The following is a 27,918-nucleotide window of genomic DNA, read 5'->3' on the forward strand; positions in this document are numbered from 1 at the left end:
CCAGAAAACTGAGATAAGCCTTTTGCTTAAACTTCAGCTAAACGTTTTCAAAATTTTGGTTGAATTTTCAAAAAAAAATCGAATCAATTTAGGCACATGAAAATTTGATTTATTGGACAATTCATCATCCACTTTCCCCAAAAATCCTCATAGACCAAATTTGTTTCCTCTCGTAATTTACATCGAATTTATCGAATCTATAATCCTTCAATTGGCCTACATCCCACTCGTCCAACTTCTAGTGTCACCATTGAACACCTATTACGAGTATGATAATTGCCTTCCCTATCAAAAAAAAATTTTCCTCGAGACAAAACTTACGAGTTTTTTTTTCAAGTCCTGGCAACAGTTACACTTCTCTCTTCACACCTCTGCAATCCCACGTCATTAAAATCCCCTCTCGCAGCTTAATTGCTTCCCATATAAAACATCAAATGACCCTGACCATCGCAAAAAAAAAATCGCCATCAATCGCATTTTCACGTCGGTCGTCGGATTCAACATCAGCAAATCAGAGTGCTCTGCTATGAACAAACCATGGGATAGAGGGGCAAGAGGGGAAATCATGACATCGTAAAAAAAACCACGCGTTAATCTCAAGGCATGCTACACACGTTCGGTTCGCGTATATTACGTCAACTTCTCGACGGCGGCGTCGATTTCGATGGCAAATCGTCCGTCGTCTCGAACATAAAAAAATAAAAAAAAAACACGGCGAATTATTAAATTCTGTTGCAGCTGCTGCCGCGACATGCGCCATTTAATGCAAATATTTCAATGTCAAAAATAAGGACATTCGTTTCATTGGATGAGGAGGATGGTGGATCGAGTCGTCGTCGTAGGCCTACTTACGTAACCAGTAACGATTACGTTCTTGGAGGTCGGAGGTTGCAAGAGTGCACAGTCAGCGTAACGAGAGGAGGGCTGCGGTGAAGGGAGACGAGGCAGACGAACTAAATACCTTCCATGTATTCGAAGATTATTTACTTACGTTATTGTCGTTTAAATACCAACTATACGGCGTTTTAATTTCGCACATCTCGAGTCTCAAGAGCGAGAAACGACGCCGATTCACACATACGTAGGTATTGCACCGCAAAACCAGCAAAATGAAGAACACCACACGACTCACACAAGACGCTGCATAGGTCACAAGGTCGACGAAAATATCGATATTTTTGTTTTGATATTTAAAAACGTGGGCCAGAGACGTCATTAGCTGGGCTGCAAATTAATTATTACGTCAAAGTTCACGTACCCTTGGAAAAAAAATCGTCGTCGTCGTCGCGACGCGGCTGCGTATTTGCTCTTAAACGAATAATTTTCCAAGCACGTTATCGTACGCTAAGCAAATACTATTCCACCCTGCTTAGATCGTTTTTACGTCATTTGATTTTTAAAACTATGAAATAACAGCACGTTTAAATTTTATGGTGTTTTGGGTATCTGGCTCAGGGCAGCAGGGGATAAGAGCAGTGATATCCAAAATCTGTGGGAAAGCTGCCACGAGGATACATTTAAAAATTAGAAAATTGGAAAAAAAATTATGATTGGTTCGAGTTTTTCAATTTTTTTTTTTTCAATCATTCATAAAGAGTCCATTCCTTATTTGTACAAAATGAGAGAAAAAATTTTCAACATTTCACGAACCAAAAAAAATCCGAAATTCTTACTCTTTCTCAATCCGCTTTCATTCCTTTCATTGCCTCAAAACATCGTAAAAAATACACTCCCGATATCATTAAAAATACATAATTTAAACCCCATTTGAAATTTCACGTAAAATTCCGTACTTCTTTTCACTCCCTTCTTCGAATCTTTCCATGCAGAGGTACTATACAAGTGATGAAAAAAGAAAACCATTTCATCCAGCTCGCATTTCATCATCTATATGGAATTTAACTGCCACCACCGAGCACTGACTAAAATAAAACTCAATTTGGCTTTCTCGACGAACGAAGTAACGTTTTTAAACGCAATCTACGCGTACACTAAATTCAAGCTGGAAAATTAAACGCGTTTTTGGCTTTTTACGCGTCCTCATTTAGAAAATGAGAAGCAATAAGCTAGAGGCGGCGTCGTCATCCTTCGTGAACAAGAAGAGAGTACGAGTATTATACAACGTAATACACAGAAAATGACGATCATTTCTTTAACCTTGAAATAAGATACGCCAGTCGACGTTCAGCTTGGTTGAAATTTTAAATGATTTTTCTGGTTAAAAAAAATACCGCGAGTATTAAGACTAAAATCTTTCTCCGCAACATCAGAATGTCTCTAAAATTGTATTTTGATCTAAATTGGGTAAAGAAGTCAAATTCTGAATGTGAGACCACCTGGAAAAATTTTGAACTTACAAGGGAACCTCTTGAGGTGTCACACTCCGATTTGAACGGGACCGCGATTTTTGGGAAGAGCATAGTCTAAAACCCCCAAAACCAAATTTTCAGCTGGCCAAATTCATTTTTCGATTTTTGACGAATTTTTGAAACTTCAAAATTGACTGCTTTTGGCGATTTATGCTTTTTTTTAAAAAAATACGCACTTGATCAATAAAAATGGTCAAAATAAGTCCCAAAACTAATATTAATTACCCAAATCCAAATTTCAACATTTCCAGCCATTCTGGAGCCTCCAGCGCGAGTTTTCAATTTCTCCAGTATTTTGAATTTGCTCCAGAAGGCGTGAATATGAATTTGGGCAGCTAAAAATCGAGTTGTATATTACACTCGACCTGTTTAACGAGTTTATCCACATTTGAGCCGATTTTGAGAGTGACACCTCAAGAGTGGTTTTTTGACCAGCTTTTTTCAAAATTAAAAAATCCAAAAAATCAAAAGTTTCCCGTTTGTGTTGAAATTTTTGAAATTCACGCGAATCACTGTATTTTGTCCAAAACTAACCCCCCAAATCAAAATTTCACAATTTCCAGCCATTCTGGAGCATCCAGCGCGATTTTCAATTTCTCCAGAATTTTGAATTCGCTCCAGAAGGCGTGAATATGAAGTTAGGCAGCTAAAAATCGAGTTGTATATTACACTCGACCTGTTTAACGAGTTTATCCGCATTTGAGCCGATTTTGAGAGTGACACCTCAAGAGTGGTTTTTTGAGGTGTCACTCTCGCTCCAAAACGGCTGAAAATGGTAGAATTTGCGCTCCGGGGGTTAGTTCTTGAAGAAATACAGCGATTCACGCAAATTTCAAAAATTTACTCACAAAAGGTTATCTTTTGATTTTTTGGATTTTTTAATTTTGAAAAAGGCTGATCAAAAAACAACTCTTGAGGTGTCACTCCCAAAATCCGCTCAAATGTAGATAAACTCGTTAAACAGGTCGAGTATAATACACAACTCGATTTTTAGCTGCTCAACTGCATATTCACGCCTTCTGAAACAAATTCAAAATTCTGGAGAAATTGAAAAATCGCGCTGGAGGCTACAGAATGGCTGGAAATGGTAAATCTGGATTTGGATAATTAATAGGTATTAGTTTTGGGACTTATTTTGACCATTTTTACTGATCAAGTTCGTACTTTTTAAAAAAAGCATAAATCGCCAAAAGCAGTCTTTTGAATTTTCAAAAATTCGCCAAAAATCGAAAAATGAACTAGCCAGCTGAAAATTTGGTTTTGGGGGTTTTAGACTATGCTCTTTCCAAAAATCGCGGTCTCGTCCAAATCGGAGTGTGACACCTCAAGAAATTCCCTTGATAGTACCTGAAAAGAAAGTCAAGCCAGGGGTTCTCAAACTAGGGAATTTTTGAAAAAATGAGTGGTTTTTTCCACTTTTGGTATTGAGGACCCTTGGTCCGACCTTTTATACAGCTAGTGAGCTCAAAATTATTCTAGATGGTCTTTCACTCACAGTAGACTTTTTCGTCAATTTTTTCCAATTTTTCCTTAAAATTGAAATGAAACGAGTCATACATAAAAAAATTCCGATGGGGAGAGGGAGGTTGAATTTAATTCCTGTAGGAGGAAAGACGATATTGGGGCATTTTTCGACAGAATGTAGTACGAAATTTGGACATTGAGAGCAAATTCTCGGAAATAATCTCAGCAATAAATTATTAAAATTCTTCAGTATTTCTGAACTTCAAAATCGATTTTTGAGCTCAGAAAATAACCAATCACACTGCTGGTTATAAACTGGCCAAAAATTCAACCTACTGCGTGATCTTTGTGTCAATTTTCAGTACATTTTCCTCTTTGAGAGATAAAAATTTTCTCACTTATAACAGCTGATCTTATCAAGACTCGAATGAATCAGTCAAGGTGCTTTTCACCTTTATCCTTTCAATTATCGAGATTCCCTGCAGAGTGCCGAATGAGAAGCTTTCATATTGCAGATTGCTATAAAAATCATCCGCAGAAGGAAGGGTTCTCAAGTCTTAGCACACATATCTTCAATCTGAGATCATTTTGTTGATCTACAATTAACAAAACAGGAAAGAAAATCACCGTCGATCGGTTGGTCGGTGGTCGGTTGCTGGCTACCAAGCTGAATGTGATGAGTAACCGCAGAATTTGCTCGATGAAGAAACAGATGAGAAGACCTGAATAGTTCCCATGGGTCTGAGAGGTACATAGACATGATAAATAAGTTTGATTCGAGCCCGAGTATGAGTCACCGCAGCTGTCGTGTAAAAAAATTTCGTACATAGGATGAGGTAGAGGAAACTTGGTCCTATGTTTTGCGGTTTGACATCTCTATACATACGTGTACGCATTCTGGTCAAATCTACATTAGCGGTTAACGCGATGCTTTTCGAGCGTAAATTCATTTTTTTTTCTTCTTCTTCTTGTGTCTTTTTGAAAACTTCATTTTATTTCTAAATGCACGACGACGACAAAGACGTAATTAATGCAAATAACGTTGTGAATACGAGTATGTGTTGTTTAAACGGTCGGCAGTTAGCGAGGTCAACGACTATATACAATCGCGATAAACTCGCGTTAACTCGTCGTTTGTTGCCCCTCTGCCTTGCCTGGGCCTGGTGTCAGTATGTCTGTGTTTGTAGTGTGTGTAAATAGAGGTTGGCGGATGGGTACACAGGCACGAGCACGCTTCTCGAGATGTAATTTACTTTTGCTTAGGGATAAGATGAAACCTGTGCACCATCTTGAGCTGCCAACACGCTGATGTGGTTGAATTTACGTACACGGGCGCGAATTTGGGCAAATTCTAGGGCTCGTCGAGTACGTGGAGTGCGAATCCCCGGGCTGAGTGCAAAAAACCACCTCTTAGTGCTGTTGAGACATCTTAATAAAACTCTCTCGACGACGTTTTCAGTTTTATGCAGCGAAAGTGAAAGGGTTAAAAGCAACCAGCGTCGAGCCTTTTGCACGATGAAATTCGGCGACGGCGACGGCGACGACGACGACGTCGACGGCGCTATAGAAGAAGAGTCAATGTTATGACGCGATAGTTTGAAAGCCGCGACGAGGAGCGCGGATATGGCGGCGGCGCCTCTTTCAGTCTTCGCCCTCCGGCCACCACCACACCTTGGTCGGCCTATCGATGACATGTATTGCGCTCTATCGTGTGTACACTGTACACTGTTGTATATACCGGTACACGCGCTTAAAGGTTAACGTACTGTACTCTACCGCCGCTCTTGAGCTGCCTCCTTCACCGCTGTCATCTTCACCAAATTGCGCATTAGCGAAAAAATTTTTCACCCTGAATGCGAGAGAGAGCAAGAGTTCGTCGGGTATTTTTCGCTGTAATTAAGCTGAAAATACTACCGTTTTGGTCCCTCATCGTCGTCGCTTACTCTGTAAACGAAATCTTCGTCCTTCTCTCCATCAACCATTAACCACCACCTCCTGCTGCTGTAAACATCGCAGCACGTTTTTCAAGAGGACCACACGTCTGTGTGCTGTGTGGTATTTCCCTAACATACGTACGTGTTGTGTACGATGATCTTTTTTTTTTTTTTTTGGTTTCGTTTTTTTTTTGGCAAGGTTAACGAGATTCGAGAGCAGCACGTGTAGTGTAATGTGTGCTGTCCTCGTGATCTTTCGTTTTAATTTCTGTTGTGGGCATTAGTTTGGATATTTACCGAGAAATGAGAGTGAAATTTGGGTTTAATCCTCGGTGCGAGAGAAAAATGCATTTTTTTCGTTGTTAGTTGTATATTTACGTAAGATTCCTCGAATTGCTCGCAGCGAACAATCATCTATTTCAACAAAGTACTGACTTTCGAGTTGTGAAATCGTCTCCTTAACTCGCATTTCCTCATTTTTCACCCAATGGGTTTCCCATCTGAGAATTTAATTTCCTCTCCCACTCAAAAAAGAGGCTGCAGAAGGGTTTAAAGAACGAATCAACCCAAATCAGAGCCCATCATCACAATCCTATCTATCCTCGAGAATGTGTGATCTCAACATTTAGGATCATCGCATTTTTAGCTCATCATGGGCGTTTTCTGTTCGAATGTGATATGAAATGGAGCATGTAAGAGAGAGAAATTCGCCACTGGATTTCAGGGCAATTCAGCTCACTGAAAAACTCATAAGTTGATTTCTGAGGGGGGGGGGTGGGATTCAGCGTCTCATTTTCAACAACTACACATATTAAAAAATTGAGAAACTCATTTTTCCTAAGGAAAAATTGACTAATGGATTTCAGATTCGTATTCACCGCGTTGAAAGCATACCTAGGAGTAATTTGAATCGTTGAATTCAAATGTGATAATGAAGAATAATTTTTACCAAAAAAAGGTGGTGAACTCATATGAATAAAAATATGAAATAATAATAAATCAACTCACTAATTTCATCTTCCTATAATTTTATGAAATGAAATTGGTACCAACCTGAAACACAGAAACAAAAACAATATCGATAAGTCAAATGCTGACAACAAATAAATCAATTCAATCATAATTTAAAATATCTATTTATGCTATAATTTCTCATCCACTTTTGAACATTATTTACGTTTTTCCAGCAAGAGGTCATAAAAGCAGAAATTATTGAGTGAAGAGGCTCAAAATAGGCACTTCCAACAAACGGTAAGTTTTTCACCCTTGGAATACACTTTGTCCTCTTCCTCGCCACTCAAACCAGATCAAGCAGAAAGTCCCAAGAATTAATTTCAAAAAATTCAAAGGGGATTCCCGGATAAGGAAAGTACAGGGTGTCTAACAAAATTTCAAAATTGGACTTAAAAAGGACTTTTAGTAGGACTTTCAGCAGATCATTTTTCGAGCACTTATGGGATTTTTTGAGATGGGGGGGGGGGTGGTCAAAAATGTTTTCAAGGTGGAAGGTTCAAAATTTTCATTTAAGTTTTTAGCCAAAGGAATTTTAGCAGGACTTTCAACAGGACAGTTTTTGAACACTTGGGAATTTTTAAGAGGGGGAGGGAGTAGGCGAGATTTCTCCTCAAGTTCGGAATTTATTATTAATTAAGGAAAAGAGAAACAAACTGGCCCTGGCGAAGCGAGGGCGAAAGCTCTCAAATTTTGGAAGGTATTTTGGGAGGTATAAAAAATTATGTTATCTTGTGTGATGTCGAGTTACTAAGTACATATATTATTTTGCTTCAAAATTTTGAAATTCGAATAATTATTTTTTTTGAAAATTTAAAATCCTTAAAAGAAAAGCTAACGGACCCGAGCAAAGCGAGGGCAAAAGCCCTCTAAAATCATCATTTCGAGTTCGAGAGGTACAAAAACGATGTTTGTATGTGTGACGAATTATTCGTGTTTTGCTTCAAAATTTTAAAATTTGAATTATGTTTTTTTTTTGAAAATTTAAAACTGGAAAAAGAAAAGCTAACTAGCCCGGGCGAAGCGAGGGCAAAAGCTTTAGAAATTCAGTATTTTGAGAGGTATGAAAACGATGTTTTTTTGTGTAATAAGCTACCTATATTTTGCTACAAAATCCTAAAATTTAAATGATGATTCAACACCCCAATTCAAAAAAAAAAAAAAAGAAAAGAAAAAATTCAAACTTGAAAAAGAAAAGCAAACAAACCCCAGTAAAGCAAAGCTAATAGTTTTGATTTCAAAATTTCATGTTTTGCTGAGAAGTAAAAAAAATCTGCAAGGAAGGAGTTCATTTTTCTGATTCAAACTTTGAACATTTCTTGAATTTGAACAATAAGTTACTTACTTGGAAAAAGAAGAGCAAATAGCCCGAGCGAAGCGAGGGCAGAAGCTCACAAAAATGTGTGATTCAAGTTCTAAAAAAGTCGACGAATGAGCCCTTTTCTACAAGTTCAAAATTCCGGAAAAAAGGGGAATAATTGAAAATTTGAAAAAGTCATTTTGAAAAAAAAAAAGGACTTTTGGATAAAATTGTTGAAAAAAAGGGCACTAAAAGGACAAAAAGGTGTCATAGGCAAAAAAAATGACTTTTGTAGGATAAATAGGAGTGTTAGACACCCTGAAGTAAAATGCCACTGTTTCTGGCTTTTGGAAATTATGATGGATTATTATTGTCGGGTACCTCTAAAAAAAATTAAGGTAAAAAACATGTTTTTTGATAGAAAAAAAAACTATATCCATGAGCATTAGAGGTAAAATTTTGGTATCAATCAGAATGTGTGGAGGAAGGGTGGTCCTTTCGACACAATTTTTTCCATAATTTTTTACCGCAGTGAAGGGGGTTAAATTGACACAAAAACACTTTAAACTGCCATTGCTCCGGACTAAAAAGGGCTACACACAAAAAATGTCTGACAAAATGTGTATTTTGATGAGAACTTTCTCCCAACATAGGAATGGAATATTAAAAAAATTGTCTGCAACGTGCTCATTTTTTTCAAAAAAAAAGTTCAAGTACTCATTTTTTGCGTATTTTTTTTTGGCTGAAATATGCGAAATACGTAAAAATGTAAGTCTGAAAATTACAAGTTTTTTTTCTCTGCTTCAAAAATTGCAATCGGATTGTAATTTGAATTTTCGAATTCCCCAAAATCCCTTTTTTGACAATTTTCAGGTAGAATCACCTACTTATTGAAAGAAGATTTCGATCCTCAAGTTCACATTCTCCAATATATCCAAATTCGATCAAAACGTTTCTGCAAACAGCTATTTTTCCACATCTATCACCCTCTTCTCATCTGCATGTCCTCAGTAGTTTTGAATTTCAAACTCGTACAAATAAGCCCAACGTGCTCCTATGCCCTCCCCACCTTCAAAATTACAAAAACTGCCTCTTCACTTGTATAATCTCTGTTAAAAATCTTGGCTTACTCGTCGTACACGCTACATACACATAAACCCCTACCTTCATTCATCGAATTCGACCTTTTAAAAAAAATTATCCAACATCCGGACTCGAGGAACGCAGCCGAGCCGTTGTTACCCTAATTACATCGCGTTAACCAGGCTCATTACGTCGAAGGTATTTTGTCCTGCGGATTCGAAGGAGCCAAAGACGGTTCTACGAGTAAATCTACTGACTATATACGAGTACTAGGTAATCGAACACGCGAGCGTAACATTAAAATTACAATTAAACTTAATACTTGACGAAATTTACGAGCTGGAAAATAAACGACTTCTCAGTACACGCAGAGAGCCTGCTAACATCTCACACAACAAGCATCATGGGCATTAGGAAATCGGTCGCGATAGTCGCCAACAACAATTCGCGTATACAAAGTAAGCAAAAAAAAAAAAAAAAACTGAAAAAATTAGCGCCATATTTAAACGCGTACATAACACATTACACATTCGTTGGTAAAAAAACATTCATCGTCGTTACACATGTAATTAAATTCTCGTACCCTCTATTCCCCTCTCGCTCTAACGCTTTGAAATCTTCTGGGCCAGTGAACTAGATGCCTCGTGTGCGCATCTACGACGCAATATTTCGATAAAACTTGATCGTTTTGCGCCAAAAACCCATCTACGAGTACCAACATTGGCGAAAAACTTCAGCTACATACCTATAAGGATAGATTTATCGTAAATGAACGCGTATGGTAAGTTCAACGTGTTTTGACACGAGTTCCCTGCCCTTTACCTTGCTCCTATCGTTGCACATCTTCCTAATACGTATAACAATCAATTCGAAATACTGCGACGCGTTTTCGAGTCATAGATATATTATGTATTTATGTACCTAATACTACAACTACGTTTGTAAAATATACTACACAAACATCACGCGCTAAAAAATCAACGCCTCTATATGCCCTTCTGCCCGGCGCCTCCATTACAATTCCATCAAGTCCACGTGGACTTTCTCGTATAAATGGCGCGCAAAAATTTCGCTTAAACGAATTACGCGTAGTGCGCATGCGCATACAGCGTTTTGAGTACCTTGCCCTGCACATCATTTAGTAAATACGTAGTAAAAACGGTAACGTGATAAGAAGTCGCGTTATCAACGATGGTGCATTGGGTGTGGGTTGTATGTGGTCATTATAACGATGCCTGGTTATCTTTAGCAAAATTGTTGAAAAAAGACAGAAAGATGAGGGGCAGTACGAGGGAGTATTCGATTTGAAAAAAATTACGAATACCATACGTTTTACAACCAGAACGTAGTATATGTTGTGTTGTGACGGGATCGAGAGGTCGTTGAACCTTCAACGACGACACTATACACAACATACAGTAACTTTTTTTCACACATCGAATAAGCTATGGTTCAATTTTCGACAGAGAATGAGATACTTAAGTACAAGAGTTGAAACTGTTGGTACTTTTTTTCATTTTATTTCGGCGCGAAAAAAAAATTCCTTACACGAGGCACGAGGTAAGAACGCGACGAATACGAACGATTTCGTAACCGGAGCGATATTTCTCATTAAAACTGATATTTATAAACATGTTTTGAAATTCTTTTACTAATAACTCGTTAAAAAATCATTTCAATCGACATTAACGTGATACTGTATCGCGCCAGCAGAACAGCTGGCTCACTTACGGATGTCTCTATGACTTATACGTTGGAAAAAAAAATACGAGATAATCAGAGCTGAAGCTACTATGTACAACATATACGTATGTACTTGTATCACGAGAACTGCAAGATAGAAAAATCATCCCACAGACGCACGATCGAATCGCGTGCTTCTTCAAGGGCCCTCTGGGAGGCCCCCACAGTCCAAAGTACACACACGACGTGATCTCATATATAAGCTGGATAGGATACTCGTGTTATCTCCATATATCACGACCCATTCAGGCGTGACTTGGGCTACAAGCGTAACATATCCTATAGTCGTAATCGTATTCGCAAATAAAATACGTAAGTACGAATATCGTGAAAAATAGCGACCTTGACACTGGGCCTGGAAGTTTTGGCGACACAACCCCTTTCATGGTCTACCGGTTGGTCTTCGTACCTCGTTTAACCATATCTCGATGTGTAATTATTAATGGAGACGCTCCTCGGCATCGCATACAGTCGTCGCCGAAGCAGCGTCGTCATCGTTATCGGTAATAGTCATTTTCAAACAGTGTGCGAGTGTGACCTCAATACCGTACGTTACATGCATAATGTTAATGTGCAGATGTTTGTATTCGGGCGAATTTTCCTCGTGCAAGTAAATAACTATTGCAGGGTATCAACGTTCGACTCTAGAGTAAACAGAGAAAATGAAGGGGGGAGTCGAATTACAATCTCACAAATTCTTGAAAATTATTCATCATAGGTTTCGTTCCTCTTCCAAAATCATTTTCCTGTACTTGATTCGGTTCACTACAGACGATAAAAGCTCGAATAAATTCCATGCTCGAATCCAACTCGTATCAACTGAGAAGGATGTTTTCAGTGCAGAATTACAACACGTGCCAAATTCGCGAGAAAAAAAAACTTCTAGACTGAAACTGATCAATAAATAATCGAAGGTCGAACGACATATCCTTATTTTATCGGACTGAAGCAAGGAAATGAATTTTTTCACCTTTTACGACATTGAAAATTATCATGTCACGTTCGAATCTTCTCCAATCAACCTACGAGATTGAAATATGGCTGGCAGTTATAGAATATAGTATATTACTATACAAGAGTCGAACTGGAATCATTACGTATTGAGTGCATCTGATTGCTGAACGAGCGAAGCGAGTGAAGCAAATGCACGAGATACGTAAAATTCCAGTTCGATTCTTGCATTGTAAGATATTTTTCATAATTAATGCAATGAAACAAACCGATTTACGTAAATAATTAACAAAATACTTGATTGCTTTTCTCCTTACCTAGGGAAGGAGAAAAGCAACCAGGGAAGAAAAAAGTACGGTTGCTTTTTTCCTTCCCTTGGGTGTTTTTTTTTCACCAATCGTTGCGCGTTAAAACGTAAACAAGTTGGGAAAAACTACGTTCAACCATATTGGTATGTTTCTTTCAATGCTGGTTTGAACTCGTTCGTAATTCTAGCGTTTCTCAACATTTATCGAGTGTGTTATACCGACGTTTCATTGCATGTATTATGAAAAATGAGTTTTCAAGATGTAGTCTGCGGAGGGAAAGTGCGAAAAGCAACTTCTTATTTTACTTTTTACCTCTGGTGTCAAATTTCGACATTTTTAAGCACATTTGGAATTACTCTGCAGAGGGAGTGCGAAAAGCAACTTTTTATTTAATTTTTCATTTCTTTGGTGCCAAATTTTGACATTTTTAGGCACCTTTAGAATAGCATTTTAAACTCATCTTTCAGTGTTGGCTGTTGGGCCACCTTGTCATTTCATTGGGACCTTATTCAGATCCAGGTTCACTGTAGTTCTAATGACCATCCCCCCCAAAAAAAATCAATTTTCTCAGAATTTATCGACTTACATTTTTTTAATCGCTGAAAATTTCGACCAAAAAATTCAAGACCAAATGAATGATGTTGAGTGAGGGGAAATGATGAGGGGGATAGAAGGTAATAAATAGCCTTCTTTGGTGTTAAATTTTGACATTTTTAAGCACATTTGGAATTACTCTGCAGAGGGAGAGCGAAAAGCAACTTTTTATTTCATTTTTTATTTCTTTGGTGTCAAATTTTGACATTTTTAAGCACCTTTAGATTAGCATTTCAAACTCATCTTTCAGTGTTGGGTCACCTTGTCATTTCATTGGGACCTTATTCAGATGGTTCACTGTAGTTCTAATGACCATCTCTCCCCCAAAAAAATCAATTTTCTCAGAATTCGTCGACTTACATTTTTTTAATCGCTCAAAATTTGGACCAAAAAATTCAAGACCAAATGAATGATGTGGAGTGAGGGAACATGATGAGGGGGATAGAAGTAATAAATAGCCTTATTCTTTGGTGTCAAATTTTGACATTTTTAGGCACCTTTGGAATTGCATTTTAAACGCAGCTTTCAATGTTGAGCCACTTTATCATTTCATTGGGACCCTCAGATGGTTCACTGTAGTTCCAATGACACCCCCCTCCCACAAAAAACAAAAATCCAATGCCATCAGAATTCCTCGACTTACATTCTTTATAACCGCTCAAAATTTGGATCAAAAAATTCAAGACCACATGAAGGATGTGGCGAAGCGAGAGGGGAAATGGAGAAGAGGAAAAGTAATAAATAGGCTTTTACATGACATTTTTCCTCTTCCAGGATTGAATTTTGGCATTTTTGGGCACCACTTTTGGAGTTGTATTTTCAATTTTTAGACATTTAGTTATTCCTAAGAATTCAAAGACAGTCCACTGTAGTTCTAGTGATTTCCTCCTCTCTCCCCCCCGCACAAAAAAGAAGTCAAAATTCTCTCAGAATCAAAACTTTGGATCAGAGATTTTCGACAACGACGTTGACTTCCATTCTCACCACTCAGGATTTGGATTTAAAAATCCAACACCAAGGGAACGATATGGAGAGAGGGGGGGGGGGGAGGAGTAATAAATCAACTGTTACAAAAATTTCCACTTTTTCATTTAACTTAATTTTTTTTTTGCAATTTGTCCATTGTTGAACTTTGAGAACAATTTACTCGACTGTGAAAGAAAATTATAATTTCAGAATATTACACAACAATATCATGATTTTGACACCGTTGAGCTACTGTGCATTTGAGGATGTGGTATTGGAATGACTGAAGGAGGGAGGGGGAGGTCAGATTTGACAATTTTTTTTGAATGCGAGTACAATTTTGTAACTTTTGCGAAACCTGGCAATCAAAATGGACCTAGCTGGGTAAAAATTGAAAAATCAAACTTCTTCGATTCCTCGACTCATTTCGATCACATTCCATACCTTCTGAGGAACGATTTCCGTGAGGAGCAAATCGCAGAAACACAGCTATTGCCTCAAAATATCTCAAAATCTTTCCCTCATCGAGATCACAACCGCTTGTACACTTTGGTTGAAAAAAAAAACACCATAGCGAGGCACCGTGTTTCATTTCTGATGGATTGCTTGGTTGGTTGATGAAGAGAGACAAGCATCACGACTGACGACGACGATGATGATGTGTTAAATACACTACTCGTTTGTAATTTCGCGCTTATAAAACTACATAATTTTTCGCTTTACGCATAATACAGCTATTAACGCTAACGACAATGTATACAGCCATAATATACCTAACCTTAATCTTGTATCATTCTCGCGTCCACGTCTACCTACATGCGTATTTATCGACGCTTCGCTACTCATTAAACGTCATCTTGTTATACACTTGGACACTCGGCATGTAAAAAAATACCCGTCATTATCGCGCTTTGCTCTACGCACACTCACATCGTCGTCGTAAACTCACACACATGGAGTTGTTTCCATGTTTTCATAACACCGTGTGATAGCATATGCAGATATGATGTACGAACTCTCCGGCCACCGCGTCCTCGTCGTCGCGCTTATCATCACGTGAAATCGAACCGACCAACAAACCGTGTATAGAGAAAAGCCGCCCAATCGTATCGAAAATTAACGCATAATTACCAACGTTTAATGAGCGAATCGAAAAATCTCGCTAAATCATCGCCATCGTATCGCAATCTTGAGGTTTTTTTCCTCCTTGCACGATTCAATTACCGCGCGTATACCTCGAGTCGAATAAAAGTGTAATCTTTTCTCATTATACCAAATTCGATCCATTAGCCCTTGCTGGCATGAAAAAAAAACATACGTATTTTCCCCCTCTGACGTCTCGAAATCGGGGTTAAATACCTTTTCGAGTTCGACAACTCTTGGCGCGCACTAGTTCACGTGTTAGGTTCGAATTAAATTTACTAATCGATAAATACTATAAATTCTACGTGTACCTCTACCTATACATATAACGCTAAGTCGACTGAAAAAAAAAAAAAACTTTTTTAACCAACAGTAAGGACTCATATTTTCTCAGTGTACTGCAGTGCGATACTTAACGTGTTGGCACGAAACTTTCCTCTTTTCTAAACATATACCAAGTATGTGTTGTGTATACGACGACGACGACGTAATGTCTACGAGTACTTCACTTCCCCAAAATTTCACCTTCAATTCAACCGCAACCATGCCAACCTTTTCTACATATAATTCCCATGTCCTTTAGAAAGTTCACTTTAGTACGTGTACCCGGTACTATAGTGCTGTAGAAATAGAAATACTGAAGTAATAAGCAAACACATATACAACCTCGGACCAAAACTTCGTACCAACTTTTTTCCACGTTTAGGAAATTTATCTATCAAATTTATAAAGTTCAACGTGTTCTAGTCGAGTCGATAAATAATTCACCGACGTATTCGACGTATTTGCAACTCGAAATGATAGAAAATTTCTTCGAAAGTAACCATAAAACATAACTTGGATAACTTTCAAGGTTGAACGTTTCGTAGATTAGATAAAATTCAATTTGCACGCGATATAAGTCCGTTTTTTCCCGGAATACCGCTTCGAATGGAGACAAAATTCAATTCCGATGGAAGATTTCGAAATTGCGCGAAATTTTAAACTTTTTTGATATGTCACACTTGTATGATTGCGTGACTGAAAATTGCCTATTTTTACCTGATTTGATAAGTCAAAAATTCGATCAAATTGGAACGTAGGCGAGTAACGTATCGAAGTAGGTTAAAATTTCACGTCTGATTCCAAAATGCGGATGGAAATTGATTTTAAAGAGTTTCGACGAATTTTAATCCTATTTCATGTAACTTTTTTCAAAATTTCGCTTCGAATGACCTAAAAATTCAATTTTGATGAAATATTTTTAAATTACGCGAAATTTTAACCTAATTTGATATGTCACACAAGTATAGTCACGTGACTGAAAATTATGCCATTTTTATTGGACGTTTGGTCCTGACAAGTCAGAAATTTAATCAAATCAGAACATGGGCATGGGACATATCAAAATAAGTTAAAATTTCGTGATCGATTCGAATATGACGATGATAATTAATTTCAATAGTTTTCGATGAATTTTCGGCACAACTTCAAAAAAAATTTTTTCAAAATTTTGCTCCAGATGACGAAAATTCTATTTTGATGGAATATTTCAAAATTATGTGAAATTTTAACCTATTTTGATACGTCACACAAGTATAGTCACATGACTCAAAATTGCGACATTTTTACTGGACCTGAAAAGTCAACAAATTCAATAATTCCAAACATAGGCGTGTGACATATCAAAATGAGCTGAAATTTCGCGTTCAACTCAAATATCACGTTGAAAATTGATTTCAGTGATTTTAAACCAAGTTCCAAACTATTTCGGTGTAAAATCACTCACTTCATTCAAATTTGATCTCAAATTGAGCTGAAATGACATACACATATTATCGGGATATTCGTTATCTCACGTCAGCATGAAATTTCATCCGCATTCTACGGTCACATCGATAAGCAAAAAAAAAAAAAAAAAAAATGACGAAAAATTTTACTCATTTTCATTTACAATACATTTTGTACGAGTCCTGAAAACATTTCCAACGCAAATATCCTCGCTCTACGTATTAAAATTTATTAAAATTTCTCGCCGAACTTGGATATTGCGGCGAAAATGGCCATTTATCGAGATACCGCTCTGTAAAGCAAGCACAATCAATAATTAACTGTTAAAAGGAAACGGTAATCGATCATAAACGAGCAACATTTTTTACACTCTAACCCTAAACACGTCATTTTTACAACATTGAAATGGCAATTTCGCGTATAGCATTAAATCAACAACGCTGATTCTACAAATAACACTTTCAAGGTTTCTACGGCCAGGCCACCATTTACCGGGTTATATTTTAAAAAATTTTAACGCCTAACGTTTAACTTCTTTAATAAATAACTACCTCGTTTCTCGTCTGGTGAGTGCGACCCTCGTCTCGCCTCGTAAAACGCACGACCTACCCGATGTCGTACATATAATATGTACGTCATTTTATGAAAAATGAAAAAAAAATTCGCAATTATTATTTTTTCCGTGCATGCATAAATATACTTATACAATATATTAAGTAGGTATACGACAAAAATCATACTTCTGCGTACAATTTTTCGGATACTATATGTCTTAAAACCTCGCTTCCGTCGAATATTTCACTTGTTTTATTACGAGAATCGTGAATTTTACATATCCATTTATCGTGCATGAAGGAAAACGAGCGCTAAATATGGTAAACATTTATTCTGCTTTGGCAGCGATTTTATGTATAACACGTTTCTTATGTAATACATGTAACAAGAAAAAAACCCCTTGCTGCTCAGCTGCCGGCCATCATTACGATAATTTTTGTCCGAATGCGTGTAATTTTAAATTTTCGATAAAATATTACAGCCTTAGCTTGTCCAACACTTAAGTACCCTTTTCAAATTACAATATGTACGGCAATCCGACTGTGACACGAAAGCTGACGCGACGTTGAATAAAACCGCTCACATTAAAATACATTGTACTCTGTTTCGAAAAAACCGTAAACATTTCTCGAGTACAACATAGGTATTTTTTTGCTTCTCCTTTCTACTTTTTTTATTCATTCGAAAATGAGTGGAAAAGTACGACGACTACGCTATTACTAATTTTACATCGCTCGGTTACGTGACACGACATAAATGAAAGGTTTCATTTTATCAACGAATATAGCGAAACAGTACCCCTATCCAATCCACCTAGAGCCAGCCAGCAATTCAGATGCTGAGAGCTTGCAAATGACGACCATAACCGCACCAAGCATCGAGCTAAAAAGCTCCACCATTTTGAACCGTGTGACGTATCAATTAAAACGATACGATGGGAAATAACCCACACCTATATATATACGCGGATTATACTAAAATAAAGCAGTTCGTCGGTATTAAAATGGTTCCCAAAATAGGTCCGCGACTCGAAAACATACTTAATTAACTAAGCTCCCAAATTTGTTCGGCCAATATACGTATAGGGTAGCGCAAAAAGGCGAAAACATGATAAATCTTATTTAAATTAAGTTACCACGCTAGTGAGTCGGAGGAATGCCTTTAATCCGATGACTAATAAGGTGAATTCATCGCCACCCGAGATAAAAGCAATTAAAATTTAACCATCAGCATCGTATCGTTCGTATAAAGATGCAAAAGTTGAGCTTATAAAACAGGTCAATTCGTTTAAAACTAACTTGGCACAAGGGGTTTGGTAATTTTCCATGAATATAAATTCGTTATGTTCTTTGAACGCCTTCTTTCTGCTTTGAAATGTGAACCAAAGGCCTATAAATGTCTCAATAAGGTCGTTGAAATTAATTTTCGACGGTATATTCGTTTTTGGCGAGAAATTTCATTGTTTTTCGATAGGTCGCACGGATATGTTAAATGAACGACCGAAATCGCTATTTTCACAGCTGGCTTTGAAGTGAAAAATTATTATTTTCAGTTTCACCAAACATATACTGTGTGACGTGTCAGAATAACTTGAAATTTCGCGTAAAATGCGAATGTGACGATGAAAATCAATTTTAAACAGAATTCGAAGATGAAAAATGAACCGATACAACGATCGAACAATCGAAACAAATTTTCGAGTTCATAATCGAATTCAGCGTGAAATTTTAATCTAATTTGATAGGTCACTCGACTATATTTGAAGATTGGCGAAAATTTCCATTTGTCAGTCAATTTTTGGCAGAAAACCTCATTAATTTCAACGTTCCAAAAGTATATCGTGTGACATATCAAAATAAAGTAAAATTTTCTGCTGATTCAGAATCTGTCATTAAAAATGATTTTTAAAATGAAGTCACCAATTTACAAATTGACAATTGACTTGATTACAATAAGGCACACATGCAATAGATTGATATCGATTTCTGAATTGAAGTTATATTTCAGTGCGAGCTGAACTCTTTCTAGATGGATAGTACGTGTACGTTACACAATTGCCAAAAAAATGCATTGTGTTACCTTATTTCTTTCAATGAAAATTCGTAATTTTCAACTTTTTCAAAAATATGTCGAGTGACATATCAAAATGTATTAAAATTCCGCGCAGGATTAGAATATGTTGTTAAAAATTGATTTCAAGCACAAACCATTCGCTGATAGCCCAATTACCATCACAGATATGCAGTTAACATCAATTAAATCAAATTTCATGCTATTATTAGAATTCAGCGTGAAATTTTACCCTTATTTGATAGGTCGCACCTTTACATTATATGGGATACAAAAAAAGTTATACTACTAGCAATTTCTGCAGCATACAAGCATCATTTTCAGCCACCTCGAACATACAGCTTGTGACATATCAAAATGTAATAAAATTTCGCGCCGAATTCGAATATCTCGTTAAAAATTCCCTCAGAGCAAAAATGATCGACTTTTCTTATAAATTACATCATGAATTCGTTCAAAAACACTCTTATCCTGTCTTATCACGTTTCTCATCGTCTATCCGGTCATTTCTCGCCCAATAAACAGAAAAAAAACAACTCGGCGATAAATTTTCGTCAGCGACTGAAAAATCGCTGGCATTTCGTCCGATTAGAGTATACGATAGAGACGCGGAAACACGTATCAGATGGCGCTTCGACCCCGCGTCCATAAATTCACCATCATAACATACTCGAACACGAACACATCCCGCAATAAAAACCTCTCAACACGCAACATGTCACCGTTAAAAATAAATACACTCGGACCAACGAACGATATCTAATTAAGAAACGATAAACACATCGCTAATAGTTTTTCGCTCCACCTCGTACACCAGCATAAATACTATAAAAACCTCGCAACCGACGTAAAATCTAATTCCAATTCCAAGTTTATAATGCCACTTCGTTACACCACACACCACACCATACAATGGCCAAGAAAGCCAGCTAAATCACAATTAATCCTCCATATAAAATAAACATTTACATTCGTCGTAGTATAATAGTAATGTCGAACCTACTCTCAGGCCGCTGCTCCTGCAGCCGCCGAAGCTAAATTCAATTTCCCGATTACTTTCCTTATTTGTTTTCCACTCGTGGAAAACTGATAACGTGTGCACGTATCCGTTTCTATTTTTTTTCACCAATGTCACATATACGTATAAGCATATCCACGTATATAGGTAGGGGCTCTAGATCCCTCGAGGGACCATGTATGTGCGTATATAGGTAGGTATAGTAGGTCTAGGTACTTGCTTTACAATCCTATAATGTACATATACGTCTATTTTCTCAACATAGCCCGTTTCACTCTCTACGAGAACGCGATGGTAAATTTATTTATTAACGTCAATTTTTCGTCCACTTAGCGAATTTCTTCTCCCTAGACACTGACGTTCTCCTATTCCAAAATACCCAGTCCCAGGCAAATACTATAACAAGCTAGAATCGACCTTGACCGAGATTTATATACTATAAAAATTGCTATACTTATAGCATTTCCAACGAGCAACGATAAATCCGATACGACGATGATGATGGCAGTGGCAGTGGCGCGAACGCACCAGAGTGAAAAATAATTTAATTAAGACCAGCAAAACGAAACAGCAATTAAGCAAAAGGTCTTTCTCGCCTAGTGCCCAGTGCACTCTCCTATATACCATTCAGTAGACTCTCGTTAATTGTTAATTTTCAATTTCCGTTGCAAACTTTACTAACCATATTGTTCGTAATTATTTAACAATTTTTTCCTCTCGGGTTCGTATGCTATACGAGTATACAAACTCGAAGAATTTAAACATACAAATTATTACAAGTACATCGAATCAGATCGAACATCCGATAGCCTTGCGTCCAATACGTTACCAAGAGCTTGTAATTTACTCAGCATCCTCATCCATAACGACTCCAGACGCCCACAACTAGGCCAATAACATACGCTAAAAATTGGACACAATTTTTCGTTCGTATTCGTCGTTTCAACTCTCGAAAATTCGCGCTCGTTTCGCTCTTCAGCCTTCGTCAGGCTAAAAATAAATTACCCTAAAATCTAGTTCAAGTTCACGTTCAAGTTTGTTGAATTAGAATGCAGAAAATCCCCAAACGTAGCATTCGAAGTGCTGATGAAGTCACAAAAACTTAATCATTTCTCACTGCACTGATTATTTATTCGTGCATTTCCTTAATTCGTGGAAAACAACGATTGATGGGAATTTTCTTTCCCCTCTCGCCCTTCTGCTGAAAACCCGGACGAAAAAATTTCGAGTATTTGTTTCAACATCGTCGTCATATTTTACTCTATACCTCAGCACTTGGTATAAAATGAGTCATGATTTTTGTAGAATAAATTAAACATATTGCCAAACTTATCAACTCGTCATTTCATTTTTTGCGCCTCTGATACGAGAAATTTCCTACTCAACGACGGACAATTATATATTTAAAACCTTACGTCAGATAAGAATTTTTAATGGGCTATTTTTTTGCCATATTTTACGACTTTACCGACCAACAATCATTTTTCATTCGTTGTTACCTTCTTACTAGGGAAAAAATGTTTAAAAAATTCATTCAAGTTTTCCTTCCCTTCACTTTAAATTTTAGGCACTCGATTGAATTTTTTAAAAACAAATTGGTCAATTTATACGTCTAGTAATTTTATAACATATTTTTTACAATGTTTTTTTTTACTCCGAAGCTTTACTAACCTTGATTTTCGAACAGACTTCTTTTATTTCTGTTATTATCGTATCATTATCATTTTATCAGTGTAATTATCCCTTTTTTTTTAGGTTTTCGTGTTGTATGACTATCATTTTAACGTTTTTGTAGACTGAAAATAATGTTCACTCGAATATTTCACACATTTTATATTTCGTTTTGCAAAGATAACGTGTTGTAAATTTTTTTACGTTTTTTTTTTTCAAACTCACATGGTCGATATTTTCTTGATTTTCAACTTTGTAAGAATTTTTTTTCTACCCTTCGTGCTCTTCAGAATTGAAACTTTCAACCTTTTTACACCGCAGAGAGGAGAGGATAAAGAGGGGAATAAATTTTGAAAACTTTCCATAATTTCAAGGTTTTTCAAAATAACATTAAAAAATTACACCGGTTAGGTAAATTTTTTTCAATTTTCAAAATTAAATCATAGGTAGTTTGGTTTTTTGTAAGCAAAAGCATTCGAGCCAAGGATTTTTGAACACGTATATAAAGGGCACAAGTTTAATAATAATTTATCAAAACCACTTCAAACTGGTAAAATTTTTGAAATTGGATATGTTTAAACATGTTATTACCTTTTTTCAGCTCATCGTGAAAAAATGTAAATTTCATCATCATCAGTTTACAAAATATTTGTGAGGGCGCATACGGAAAGGGTCCTTATGACCAAAAAAAAAAAAAAAAAAAGTTCTCTGAAATTGTCGTAGGAACCCTTTACAGAGTTCCTACAGCAATTTCAGAGAACTTTTTTTTTTTTTTTTTTTTGGTCGAATGGACCCTTTCCGTATGCGTCCTCACATTTGTTCCCTCTCTTTCCACCTCCATCATGTCAGCTGCGAATGGATTCTATAAAAATGATCCCTGCTTCGATTTAATCTTACTTTATTCAAAGCTTCGCCCTCTTTTACCTTAGAAATTAATCACACAGATAACGTGGTTTTTCTCTCGTACCTATCAATATTTTTCATTAAAATTGCTAAAATGATTGAACTTTTCTTATCAATTCTGAGTAATTCGATGATTATTACGAACGATTATTTGCTCCCAATTTTTTTTCTTTTACCTTTCAATCAAACACGAATTTCCGGAAATTTTCAACATTAATACCTATTTAATGTAAATAAATAATGGTATTAAATCTTCAGAAATTTTTTCAAAAATTGTTAAATTTCCAACATAATTAGGTAAATAGGAAAAGGACAGGATGTTGTGGTTCTGTTTCTTCATTGGATATGTTTATCCTATTTTTTTATGAGTCATTTTTTCACAAATTTTTAAAAATTCAATTTTTTCCAGCTAACCAGTTTTTTTATATTTTTTTTATATGTACTGTTAAATGCTTCGATATCTTGTTGGGAGGGGGGGGGGGAGGAGGATCAATGAGTTCCAATTTTCATCAAATTCGCAATTTTTCTACATTTTTTTCTTCAATTTTTTATATCACACCAGAAAAAAACTTGAAATTTTGGAAATTTGATTTAAAAAATGAGAAAAACAAGAGTTTTAGCTGCGATTTTGTCAAAATAACAGGACGAAAACGAAATTTTGAGCAGAATATTTTCTCACGTGGAACTTTTTGGAAGGTAGGGGGGAGGGGGGAGGAAAAACATTAGTCAGTAGGTGTTTCTAATTTTTTCCCAGGTATACCTTTACACTACACGAGAAAAAAAACGATAATTCAAAATTCAAAATTCAAAAATGAAAAATGAACAGAAAATTTTACAAATTTTATTAGAAATTGAAGAAAACAGAAGTTTGAATTTTATGCCAGACGAGGAAAAAAAAATTTAAAAAAATACATAGAATTAATTATTTAAAATAATGTAAAAAAACGTCAAAGTTTGATAAAAAATGGAAAAAACTGAATTTTTTGAAAAAAAAGAAGAAAGAAACAGGCTAAAAAACAGGAATCCACATGAGGAAAAAGACGAAAAAAAAAATACATAATAATACAAAATAATGTAAAAAACGTCAAAGTTTGATAAAAAATGGAAAAAACTGAATTTATTGAAAAAAAAGAAGAAAAAATCAGGCTAAAAACAGGAATCCACACGAGGAACAAAAACGAAAAAAAAATACATAGGTAATAATTCAAAATAATGTAAAAAACGTCAAAGTTCGATAAAAAATGGAAAAAAATTGAATTTTTTGAAAAAAAAAAGAAGAAAACGGGCTAAAAACAGGAATTTACACGAGGAAAAAAAATGAAAAAAAAATAATTATACATAATAATTTAAAATAATGTATAAAAACGTCAAAGTTTGATAACAAATGAAAAAAAAAAACGAATTGTTTTGAAAAAAATAAGAAAAACAGGCTAAAAACAGGAATAGCAAGACACACAATTTCTTTTTCAACAAAAAATGAATATTTCATCTCAATTTATGCAGTTTTTTGCATTTTTTATTTCACCTCTCGTTGCATAATATCTCGACTGCCTACTGGACTGCTGAAGTAGGTACTTATGTACTTTATTTTTTCCTACTTTTATAATGACATTTTATAGTAGCCCATTTTCTAAAAAATTGTGACTAGGTACCTAATTGGCTAATCACTTACTAGGCATTAAAGCAATGTTTTTTTTTCAAATATTCCTTCAGATTACTGAAAATGTGTTCCCTGACTTCCATTAGCACTACTTTTCAATTGGAGAGGCCGGTTCAATTTATTTATTTTTTTACAAAAAATTGATTCCTGCCAATACGTACCTACATTTTCCTACTTTTTCAACGACATTCTAGAGTAATGTATTTTGTGAAACTTTTCAACTAGATAGGTAGGTACGTAATTGCTAATGCCCACACTTATTTGGAGCATTTTTTCAATATTTCGTCAAATTATTAGAAATGTGTTTTCTGACTCGAATAAACACTACCTTTCAATTGAGGGACTGGTTCGAATAAAAAGGAAAACAGAGCACGAGTGTCAAGCTGAACTTGATATTTGATGAAAATTGTTTAGCAGATCAGTGAAAGATCAGAACTATGTTTTGAAAACAATTTTAATACATATGTATAAGAACATAAGAACAATTGATTGTGCTTAAATATGACGAAAACAGATTTTTTTCTAACAATTTTTCCACAATTTTGCATTATTTTTTCAATTTTTAAATTTCCTAGAATTCATTACAAATAATAATACACTTGACTCATATTTCCAATTTCTTCAACTTTTCTCGAACACGAGCTCCAAATTTTTCATTTCCTCCAAAACTCAACCAATCTCTAAACGAATCAACCCCGTTAAAAATGTACTTACTTGGAATAATCAGAACATCGACACCAATCTCCTACTTGTAAAAAAAACCTTCGAAATTAATTTTCTGACTCGAATAAACACTACCTTTCAATATTGAGGGACTGGTTCGAATAAAAAGGAGCACGAGTGTCAAGCTGAACTTGATATTTGATGAAAATTTTTTAGCAGATCAGTGAAAGATCAGAACTATGTTTTGAAAACAATTTTAATATGTATAAGATCAATTGATTGTACATACTTAAAAATATGACGAAAACAGATTTTTTTCTCATAATTTTTCCGCAATTTTGCATTATTTTTTCAATTTTTAAATTTCCTAGAATTCATTACAAATAATAATACACTCGACTCATATTTCCAATTTCTTTAACTTTTCTCGAACACGAGCTCCAAATTTTTCATAAAATTTCCTCCAAAACTCAACAATCTCTAAACGAATCAACCCCATTAAAAATGTACTTGGAATAATCAGAACATCGACACCAATCTCGTATCTTGTAAAAAAAAACCTTCCAAATTAAAATTCAACTCTATCGATCAGTCGTATCGTATCGTAAATTGGCACGAGTTGGCATTCAAGAGAAAAAAAAATTGATACACAATTTTGAGAATTTTTTCCACACGATAACATGGTGAAAACGAACGCAGCAGATATCTTAAATACTTGGACTTTCCGACAAATAAACACATAAATCAAAATCTACGAAAAGGAAAAAAATAATCGACGATAAGCTCACAGAGGCGAAAATAAGTGTTATTTTTTAGAATGAATAATGAAAAAATACCTATCCTAAATTCGTCAACACTCTCGACTCATACAATGATGATGCATACTACGTACAAAATATCGTATAAGTACATATATAATACACATAGAAGTACTGGGAATTTTTTTTTTCAAATCGTAATTTACTCGAATGAGACACTGAGGCGACACATGGCATTAATTATTATCACACTTTCGTCGTTAGATTAAAAATACAACACTCTTGGAGATAAGAAGCAGAACGATGATTGTGGCGTTTTTTCGATATTATTCAATTTATATTGTAAACAAGTATAGACTAGAGAAGACAGTTGGACGACACAAACACTCAATCACGATCACGAGTACAGTACAGACGTAATTTAAATTTTTTTTGAAAAACATCACTTTTGATGGCTGAGAGAGAGGAGACAGTCTTATAATCGATCGAACGATAATTTCGATGTCAACGTGTAATAAATCATACGATTTAAGTGCAGAGAAAAACAAATACAAGCTCGTAAATGGCATATCGAGTTAATTTAGTACAGTATGAAGTTTACAGTATACTATCGTAATCGAACGAGGAACTGATAAGAGAGCGAGGTTTTTATCAAAAGCTCAATACACTTGAAACCGAACCGAACAGAAACGAAGCTTGCAGAGAATACGTACTTAGTTATCAATGTACGTAAGTTGCAAAATTTTACACACCTCGTGTGAATCGTCGATTTCTAAAATTGTTATAATTTTTCGATCGAAATATTTCATTTTCAATGTGTTTTGTTTTGGTATAAAGCACATGGCATTGTATAGACAAAAGAGAGTTCGATATAGAGAGCGAGAGGAACACGAAGTATTGCAAATACTTACACGACTACGACACACAGCGAACAGAAAAAATACATATTCAAAAATCGTAACCAGCTTATCAGAAAGGTATTACACACAGGGGAATAAATTTGAATACGAAAATTCTCGATGGTGAAAATTTCATCGATTTATGAATCGCAAATCTTACCACGGGACAGATTTAATTAGCCAATATAGGTTAAACGATTACAGGCCAAGAATAATGAAAAAATCATTTACTAACACGATGACGACGACGTTCGCTAAAATACAAAACAACGATCGTCGATCACGCCATAGCCGATTTCGATATCGACTCGTATATTAATTTTCATATACATCGCATCGTCGAATTCACACACCGAAATATTGAAGATAGAAAAAAAAAACACTACGAAATTAACACGTTATTTTTTTTCAAAAACACCAACCTGGGTAGCATCGGAATATGGCGTCGATGAATTTTTATCCACGAGTTGGCTTCCAAAAAGTGGTATTCCACTTGAAGTTGGACTCAGATCATTCCCTTGTTGGGGCACCATTTTCAAACTAGCAAATCGAACATAACACTCGAAAAAATTACGTTAAAAATCAACTTTGAAAAATTGGAAAAAAACAACTTTAACCAATTACGAAAAAAACATCGAATATATTAAACGGTGAAAAAAATAAATTCACGTAACGTTATTATGAAAAAAAAAATGTTGAAAAACGAATTATTATTTTCAACAACAAAAAAAAACAACTGAACAAGAGAACTTGAATTATTTTCGTAAATTTAAATTTAATATGAAAAATATTACAGAACTCTCGAAGAAGATAACGCAAACGAGCACGTTTACACCGTACAAACAGCTTAACACTACTAAACGCAGGTCATCTGTTCGAACGCAAACAGACTGGTGTAGCGTACAACTTGTTAAACTAAACAACACAGTACAGAAGCGATGACTGACGCACGAACACATGGCAGCCGCATGGTTATCCGGACGACCGTCAACCTCCCCCACCATCGTGCCGACCAATGAGGATGTCTCTGGCAGACTTCGTGCTTCGACTCGTTTTGCTGGTTCAAACTCGTCGTCGTCGGCGGT

The 27,918-nt window shown here is 35.8% G+C and overlaps 1 protein-coding gene across 2 annotated transcripts in view; it reads right to left on the reverse strand.

Annotated features, from left to right (window-relative positions):
• Nucleotides 1–27,783, reverse strand: part of LOC135848928 (transcription factor Sox-11-B-like) — a 58,869-nt gene extending 31,086 nt beyond the window's left edge. Inside the window, exons 1-2 of one of the 2 annotated variants that reach the window (XM_065369025.1) lie at nucleotides 27,256–27,783; nucleotides 6,776–6,820 (exon numbers count right to left, since the gene is read on the reverse strand). In XM_065369025.1, the coding sequence (XP_065225097.1) occupies nucleotides 6,776–6,784 (9 nt within the window). In that variant the 5' untranslated portion in view covers nucleotides 6,785–6,820; nucleotides 27,256–27,783. The remainder of the gene's footprint in view (nucleotides 1–6,775; nucleotides 6,821–27,255) is intronic. The other variant, XM_065369024.1, reaches the window with a different exon arrangement.
• Between the last annotated feature and the right edge of the window lie 135 nt (nucleotides 27,784–27,918).

Source organism: Planococcus citri, chromosome 5 (genome assembly GCF_950023065.1).
Source record: "Planococcus citri chromosome 5, ihPlaCitr1.1, whole genome shotgun sequence".
Taxonomy (NCBI): domain Eukaryota; kingdom Metazoa; phylum Arthropoda; class Insecta; order Hemiptera; family Pseudococcidae; genus Planococcus; species Planococcus citri.